This window comes from Chaetodon auriga, chromosome 10 (assembly GCF_051107435.1).
Source record: "Chaetodon auriga isolate fChaAug3 chromosome 10, fChaAug3.hap1, whole genome shotgun sequence".
Taxonomy (NCBI): Eukaryota; Metazoa; Chordata; class Actinopteri; order Chaetodontiformes; family Chaetodontidae; genus Chaetodon; species Chaetodon auriga.
Window position 1 is genome coordinate 5,259,036 of NC_135083.1, and position 9,331 is coordinate 5,268,366.

Sequence of the window (9,331 nt, forward strand, 5' to 3'; positions counted from 1 at the left end):
GCCCTATAGTATGCATTATTTCAACGTTTACAGCTTCATTCTGGGTCAGCCATCAATTGCCCTGCAGTTGTCACGATACCACAGGTTGTCACGAGGAAGATAGTGAGGTGGATTTGTAATTCTGTACGAGGGCGAGTTTGAGCCCCTCGAGCCGTATGCCTTCGAATCCATCTGTCCACTCCCAACCAAATTCTGCTAGATAGGCATCTGTCTCCACACTGCCCCGACATTTTACATTCAGTTTGACTACAAGGGGTACAGGACAAGGTGAAAGGTTTGAGGTTTTCTGACCAGGGCCCCCCACCCATCCACCCCCCATCCCCACCCATGCCTAATCCAGGACAGGACCAGCCCCACTCCCCGTCACCCACCCACTGTCTCACCTAAACCTCAAGCCATTCATTTTTCTGTTTTGTTTTTTCGACAATGCAATCCTGAAAGCACTTTGCCTTGTTATTCCTTTGTGTGAACATGTGAATGATAATTTGTTACAAAAATGTTAAATATGTAAAAGATCATTCACTGTTTTGGAAAAACCTGCATCTGTCTTTCTGACGTTAAAAGAAAAAAAAAAAAACAATTTAGTGACATTAAACCTGAATCTATTTTATAAAATGTTTGCTGCAGCCAATTGGTCTTGTCATTCAGTATTGTGGCTTAGGGTTGTTTGTGTTCAATAAAGTGCTATTGCTAAATATTTCTTGAGTCTGGGCTTATTTCTTGGTAATATTTCAGGTCACACATCTCTCACAAGAATGTTTTATCCTGAATTAGTTTGTTGATTTCACTGGGATATAAGAGCTGTGTGAAGTTGCAGAAGAGCGTCTACATCTTTATCTAAAGTTTGAATTGAACCTGGGTGGGCGGATGTGGCTCAGGAGGTAGAGCGGTCATCCACCTATCAGGAGGTCGGTGGTTCGATCCCTGGCCTCAGCAGTCCGCATGCCGAAGTATCCTTGGGCAAGATACTGTTAGCCCCGATTCTTTAGTTGGAAGCCCAAGAACAGACCAGAGAAGTCTTCAATTCACAGCAGAAGTATTTGTTGAGGTCACAGGTGAAGTACAGCAGCACCGGGCTCAAAATGACAGAGTTCTCGCAGGACCTCCATCAGAATGAGCACAAATCTCTGCTAAAAGCTCACATTATCGAATGTAATTGGACAGTGACCAAGACGTGAACAGCCCAACTACTGTCCACATCTTGCCCTTGGAATGTGATAAGCAACCTGTGTGTGAGTGTTGTTTATGCTTGGATCTAATGCAACAGACGTCACTGACCGAAAAGAGAGAAAAGTGTCATCTGCCTCCTGTTATCCAAACTTTCATAACTGCTTTCATGTTATCTTACAATGCTGAACGGTACAAGGACATTCATTAGGTTACATGAGTGCAGTAAGAAAGTACAGAATAAGAACACATAAAATCAGTAGACAGAGCCAAACTGTTACAATACTGAACCCTAAAATCGCCCCGATGCTGTGCCATCGCTGTGTGAATTCGTATGTACGTGGCTTTGGATAAAAATGTCTGCCAAATGACTAACTAATCTTCATTTCAGTGTGAGAATGTCAACAGAAACAGGTTCTTGTTCTAATGTCTGAGCTGTTTATCTTGGCTCGGTGAAGCAAAGAAAAGTCGATTGGATTTACCAACGTGAAGTGTTCTTTGCAGCACTATTAAACCTCATTAAGCAGGTCTGCACGGTGTGTTTCAGAGAACAACACGCTTTAATCAGCAGGGCGATAACTTCTGAGTATTTACTATCAACACAAAACTTTGAACTTGAAGTCCACACCTTTGTTTCCAGTTGCAGACTGTTGTGTTAAACGATACACAGAGATGAAAATAAAATACTGAAATATACTCATAGACAATGCTGAGCAGTATAACCAAAAATATATATCATGGTATTTTTCAAAATTATAACGCTTTCACGGTATATGACGGTATTTTTTTATCTGGAAGATGAAATCCCCGCCTAAAAAAACATTATTCAGAGGGTAAACTACATTTAAATCATGGGATAGTAGCCAAATTCATCTAGGAATTAGAAAAGTAATATCTGATGAGTAACTGTGCAAATTCCACGCTAAAAAAAAAAAGAAAGAAAAAAAGAAAAAAAATGAACCTGAGCAGTTTTACAGGTGTTTTAACGCAGGTATGTCCAGGCGCTCATCTGGGCGTATCTCGCCCTGCTCGCTATTGTTCTTAGCTCTCATAAAAGGACGAAATGCAAATAAAACAGTAAAATAACACGTCGGGCTGCTCGGCAGAGTCCTCTGTGAGCGCTCTGCCCGTTCATGTGGAAATGAGAGGGGGCGTTCAGGCTAAGTGCGCACTTACACCGGCCAATAGCTCAGCAACCCATTGGTCAATTTTGATGATCTAACCCTAACCCCCACCATAAAGACCCCCTCCTCTTTATGTAAACAACCAGGACCTTCGTGATTGACCTTAAACTAACGCAGAGTCACAGGAGGAGACATTAGCAGCGAGCTGGAATATAACTTTGACCACAAAACAGCAAAGGTAAGACATACTTAATGATTTAGCGAAGTTTTTTTCTGCTACTCTTTGGCTGATAGCTCGCCAAGTTTCCGTCACACAGTGAGGAGGCAGACATCTTCGTCATCAGCAGACTTCCTGCTTTCATATGATACCAGGGTTGTGTGGTTTGTTTGGGGTGGTGAAATGAGCAGACGCTCTAAAGTGGACATGTGCTATTTTCGTCTTTTTGTTACATGCGCATATAATTTATTGCTGTATGAATTATGTTTCGTTGGGTGGCATTGCTTGGTAGAGGCTTTTAGTTGAGTTTCTCCCCGTCATTCTGATATGCTGCAAGTCAGGATTGGTGCTTTCTAGCGTGAGCATTGACCTGAACTGCGCATCTGGCTGCCCCCTGTGCAGGCGGCGCTCCTATGGTTTTAATTGGTAAAAGTCGGGGATTGTAACTTGGCTGAAGTATTTTCTGCTCGGTATTTCATACCTGGGATCCAATGTGTTGATCATCTGCCTGAAGCTTCTTTTTCTACTGTGTTAAGCGGGCCCATGTCTTTGGATAGGTGGACAGTGATAGAATTTGTAATCTCGATCCATTGTTTGCTTTTTCTGTGGTAGGGAGGCCCTCCAGCAAACGCGCCTTGCAGTGACATTCGGCTCCATTAATTCTTTTGCTTTTTCCGTGTTACCTGCTGATGTGGAGGGCGCTGATCCTGACTTCATGCAGTCTTAATATTCCAGCGTTCCGAACATTGTGTAATCACATACACCGTGTGACGTATATTAAAAATTCATAACAAAAATGTTCACCGGTATTCGCTGTGAACCGGTATACCGCCCAGCACTACTCATAGACATGAAAATAATTGTGTAATAATCTACCAGCGGACGCTTTTATTCGGGCACTAATTGCATTGCATACAGAGGCAACAGGAAACATCCACATAAGAGCAAGAGGGCTTAAATAAGAAAGAATTATAAATATTGCAATAACTGGTTGAACAATAACTGTGCTAACATTACTACTGCCCTGGGCTGAATTGTATTTTCAATCACACGGTTTGTCGAAATGTGATGACATTTGTTTTTGGTGGTGTGGGAACATGCAGTCACACAGTTAATGAAGGATGACTCAGATTTCAATGTGCTCCTCCTTCTGTTGAGCCATATTTTCACACACTACATGCAGTGTGCCCTGTGCAGGCTGGCTGCAGTTCATTTCCTTCCTGTTTACCTTCTGCCCCATACAGAGCATTGGAACAGGGCATGGGTGAGAGAGAGGCACCTCTAATGTGTTGGAATGAATTGGATAAAGCAAAAGCACGCCTTCATAAATTGAGAAATATCTATAAATTAATACGAAATTTCATCTAGATACCAACAGGTCATCATGGAGTTACAGTAGATAGATAGATAGATAGATAGATAGATAGATAGATAGATAGATAGATAGATAGATAGATACTGACCAATCAGGGGCTCCTGTTGTGCGTCATGACGTCCCACCCCGCCTGCGTATCTACGACACAGAAGTGTAGGATGTAGCACAGGACGTGGCTAGCGAGCTACTAGTTACAGTAGGACGTCCGAAAATATAAAAACATCGTGATTGGGATCTGTTTTACTACGTGTACAAGTAAGTATATAAGTCAGTTATAATGTTTTCTTCTAGTGTGGCTGATTGTAAACGGCTATTTGTTGGTGTAGTTTGCCCAGACTGAGGTCTGTCTGGTTAGCTCGATAGCTAATATCAGAGGAAGTCAACGGTAACGCTACCGTAGGTGCTATCAGTGCTATCTAGTTAGCAAGTGCTAGCCACATTTAATTCATGACAAGCAAGCTACAGTGACATCTGAACTCAAGCACTGGGTTATTTATTCAGGATGACTCCACTCTAGCAGAGAAAACCCAAAGGCATTGCGATTTAGTGTGACGTTAACAGCGAAATGGCATCCAGCACGTAGCTAACGTTAGCAGGGAGATATAGCTTGTTTCCAAGGCATGCTGAGTTCGATGGGAGGAAAAGGATCTGTAAATCGCCTCCAGACCGGTAAATGCTGCTTTCACTGAAATTAGGTCAACCACCAGTCAGCTGGGACAACAGGATGCTCTCCTCAGATGTTGGAGCTCGGCTGGTGCAGTCTCAGATAATGTTAGAAAGCCATACTACGTTACGGATCAAGGACGTCGCTTTTGGGCTCTAGGATGCGAATGATATGGCTGTGTGCTCAAATTTATTGAGTCATTGTGCGTTTACTTTGATTGAATATTGAGACAAAATGTGTATGTTAGATGACAGTAGTCCACTCGTTTTTACCTTTGCAGAGGCATCCCAGTAAAGGGTCTAGCTTGTGTCTGATGATGATCAGGAAGCTTAAATCACTGATCTCTCGGCCATTTAAATACGTCTGTAGATGAGATGTACAGATGTTGTATTTATCATGTGGGGTTACATAGCCGGCTACATAACCATTGTAAAAAACATCATTTTTTGCAGGGGTTGTCTGTGTCTCTTCCACCAGACAGATTATTTCGGCCAGATATGACGTACATCAAGAGCTGAATGGAAGCATTTGAGGCCTTTTGTGAGTGAGGTATGCTTAAATGCTTAAATTATTTGTATGTATGTGTGAAATATGTACAGTTGTGTATTGATGCAGTTAAGTTGTCTGAAAACCTAATTTGCCGGGTTGTGTGTTGCTCAGGAGGTTGTGGATCCCAGTAATGTACCATGGGGTACGACGTTACGAGGTTCCAAGGGGAGGTGGATGAAGACCTGCTGTGCCCTATATGTAGTGGAGTGCTTGAAGAACCAGTGCAGGTGAGTCCCTGTCTGGACGATTACTCGCCCTTGATTTGATCGACGAATTTTTCATTTTTTGTGACTCCTTGTGGTCATTTTCATTTCAGGCTCCACACTGTGAGCATGCCTTCTGCAATGCATGTATAACACAGTGGTTTGCCCAGCAGCAGATCTGTCCAGTTGACCGCACAGTAGTGACCCTAGCTCACCTCCGGCCTGTGCCCCGCATCATGCGCAACATGCTGTCCAAGCTTCAGATCAGCTGTGACAATGCTGGATTTGGCTGTACAGCCACGCTGCGGCTAGACCAGCTGCAGTCACACCTTAAGGACTGTGAGCACAACCCCAAAAGGCCTGTCAACTGTGAGGAGGGATGTGGGTGAGTGGATTCCATTTGGCAGAAAATGTACGCTGCGCTTTAAATGATGGGTGCATTGATTATGGATTTCTCATCACCCTTTAGAACCAGAGCCTAGGTTCACAAGAAGAACACAACAGTAGCTCAGCCAAATTGAATAATAATCACCATTAAATGTTTGAGCTGTATTATTCATATATGATTTGCGAAAATGTATGACTCATCCTGTGTATGGTATTAAATCTCTTCCTGTTATTCTACCTCTCCCACTCTTGCAGGCTTGAGATGCCCAAAGATGAGTTGCCCAACCATAATTGCATCAAACACTTGCGGAGCGTCGTCCAGCAACAGCAGACAAAGATTTCAGAGCTGGAGAAAACTGTGGCAGAACATAAACACCAGTTGGGAGAACAAGTAAGAACATTTACCCGCTCATCTGACTGGTAGCTACAAAATACTTTGTGGGTGTCATCCTGAATAATATTTTTTACAAATGCATGTGTAACACGTTTAGAAATAGCCAAAGGCAGATCTCTTTTCAGTAGCAACCACTCTATATGGACAGTTTTCTACTGAACAGGTATTATAGTTCACTCTAAAGTTCCTAAAATATTTCAGGATCTGGGTTTATTCAGTGCTCGAAACATTTGGGTGCAGATTAGGATTATTGTTTTGTAGAGTGTTTGCCTGATTGAGTCCCTCTGAGGAATTGGAGTGTGATATGTCTTTGTGGTGCAGGATAGTATGGAATCATGTCTCTGAACAGGTTCCGTCTGATTGTGTATCATCTGTTTGTGCTTTGAACTCGTTCTTTCTGTGAGGAGCATATTTTGAAGAGTGGTATTGAGTAGGTATGTTGGACAGAATCTTTTTTGTAACGCGACTAAAGAATATTAGTACAGTTGTAAGTTGTACAGTTATATCAGCAGTGTTGGACTTAACACTGGACATAAACAAGAATAAAAGTCCCTTACATTCAAGCCCTTTCCAAATGCCTATCACTGCCAGGTAAATTTCTCTGTATTTCGTAGTATCCTGGACTTTTTCTGGTCTAGTGTCTGTGGCAGCTTTCCTGCACTCGCACACCAGTAGTGATGCCTTTTATGTCATCCAGGAATGACTGGTTTGCTTTAGCTGCAGGGTGCAGTAACTATCGCGAATGAGTTGGCTTCAGCGACCAGGAGTATGGCGGAGAATGTGGCAACGTAGGCGCCTTAACAGTGCTTGTGTAATTACTGTCACTTCCAGAAGAGGGAGACGGTCCAGTGCGTCATTTTTAAAACTATTTTTTTAGCACCTTAATTGAACACAGTCAAGTATTTAAAGTCTAATGCTATGTTTGTTGTTGTGTTTCAGACATGAGATAAGAGATTCAGAAATGCTAGTTTGGTCAAAGAAGAATATTTGCATACAACTGTCATGTAACCTATAAGGCACTGCTATTACAATATATATTAATAGCAAGACTGGAATCTGACAAAGCTGGAGCGATTGCGAATCAGTATTTGTCAAAAATCCAGTTAAGTGAGGAAAGGGCAGAATTCTGGATCCAAAGACATTGATAGAACTATCTTACGTCCTGATGTGTGATGCAGCATTTCAGGCCCACAGGAGGAGTTAAATGTTAGAAATTCCTGATTTTGTGAAATCAGTCTCTGAAGATGATGCTTTTAATTTCCAGAAACGGGACATTCAGCTGCTAAAAGCCTACATGAGGGCAATCCGCAGCGCTAACCCGAACCTGCAAAACCTTGAGGAGAGCATCGAGTACAATGAGATCTTGGAGTAAGTGAAGTTTGATCTTCTCTCCTTCTAATATCAACTTTGTCAAGGAGCTCCAGCTCAGTCCCTAATTTTCTTGTGGTTTTCACTTTTATCTTCTCTTCAGGTGGGTGAACTCCATGCAGCCTGCCAGAGTGACACGCTGGGGTGGCATGATCTCCACTCCTGACGCCGTGCTCCAGGCCGTCATCAAGCGCTCCCTCATCGACAGCGGCTGTCCCCTGTCGATTGTAAACGACCTGATCGAGAATGCCCACGAGCGTAACTGGCCGCAGGGACTGGCCACGCTTGAGACACGGCAGATGAACAGGCGCTACTATGAGAACTATGTTGCCAAGCGTATCCCTGGCAAGCAGGCGGTGGTGGTGATGGCCTGCGAGAATCAGCATATGGGGGAGGATATGATCCTGGAGCCCGGCCTGGTCATGATCTTTGCGCACGGAGTGGAGGAGATCTTATAACTGTACAGCTAGTTGAACTGATCCAGAGACAAGTGGGGACGTTTTGCTTGGGGGTTTGCTGTGACCAGTAGGTTTTTCCTCACTGGAGTGAAACCTTCAAAATCAATCTGGCTTATTTAAAATAAAATCTTATAAGAGGCTCACTCCTACGCTTGATACCTATGCCTTAAAGTAAGGACAAATGTATTATGAACCTGTCAAATAGAAACTTAATCTGACTGATATCTAAGATAAAAGGTGAGATGTGATGTTTACAAGGTTTATATTTGGTGCATTATATGATCTGATTGTTCTGCTCCATGTCCTAATATAGTAATAAGCTTGAACCCCAGTTTAATGTCCTCAGTTGTATAAATGCTTGTAAATACAAATACTATATTGAATTAGAAATGTCATTCTCTTATTCCTCTCACTGTAATTAGATTGTGATTTTTTGTTCATCTCAGTTCTGTTTTGTCAGCCTGTGTTACTGTGCAGGGACGTTGATTCGGAAGATTTTTCGCGTGCTTGCTTTAGTGTTTAGTTTCCTGTGAATATTTCACAAGACATTGTGCTTCTCAGTTTAGATTGTCTAAACCTTCTGTGCCATTTGTTTTATTTATTGTGTTGCCTTTGACACAAACATGCTTGAAGATGTTAACATTTGATGTATGGAAATCTGCCTTTTTCGGTGCATTTGAAGTTAATTGCAGGAAGAAAATTGGGTTTGTGTTTTCTTTGTTGCCTCAGTTGTATATAGAGTCTGAATGTTGGGCCCAATTTAGGTGTTAAATTTGAAGTTTAACATTTGGGATTTAACTATGTATAATGAGTTTTATTTGACAAATCATAATGGGTCACTTCATATTTTCAATGGTCCTCATGTCTTTTCCTGGTGATTGAAATATAGGCATTGATGTTTTCATTCTTCACAAACATATGTTCACTAACGTGTCACTAAAAAAAAACCATAGCTTTGAGATTGTAAAAATATTTGTAAAGTCACAGTTATGGCTTTTGAGAGGTAAAATGTTTCACCATTAGTCACTTGCTGCTGTAGTAAGACAAACAAGACTTCAGATGTCCACTATAAAAGCCCACACAAGTGCAGTAAACAGCTGAGTTTGGATTGTGCCCTTTATTATTTTCCCTGTTAATGTTTTTATTTGTTTTGTGTCTGCTATGTACCGTGCTGTACAGATGAGAAAGTAATAAAAAAAAAATGTCAAACTTCATCCCAAAAGAATGTATTTTCTCATTGGGATAACAAGATTTTATATTTAGCATTTTAATTAGGAAAAATGCAGTTCCTTATTTTACCACAGCATGTCATCAGAGATCTGCAGGGAGGTACATTTCTTGAGGGCACGTCGGCTTAATGCATTTTGCAAAAACTTCAATCTGGAGAAAATGATTGCTGCTTTTAAGAAACGGGGCCAGTGAGCA

General features: G+C 41.9%; 1 protein-coding gene across 1 annotated transcript; it reads left to right on the forward strand.

Annotated features, from left to right (window-relative positions):
• Window positions 1-3,796: 3,796 nt before the first annotated feature.
• Window positions 3,797-9,120, forward strand: rnf41 (ring finger protein 41). Its single transcript, XM_076741916.1, has 7 exons — window positions 3,797-4,138; window positions 5,000-5,096; window positions 5,208-5,323; window positions 5,413-5,684; window positions 5,942-6,077; window positions 7,345-7,448; window positions 7,552-9,120. Exons 3-7 carry the CDS (start codon window positions 5,234-5,236, stop codon window positions 7,904-7,906), a joined length of 957 nt encoding a protein of 318 aa, XP_076598031.1. The 5' UTR covers window positions 3,797-4,138; window positions 5,000-5,096; window positions 5,208-5,233; the 3' UTR covers window positions 7,907-9,120.
• Window positions 9,121-9,331: the final 211 nt, after the last annotated feature.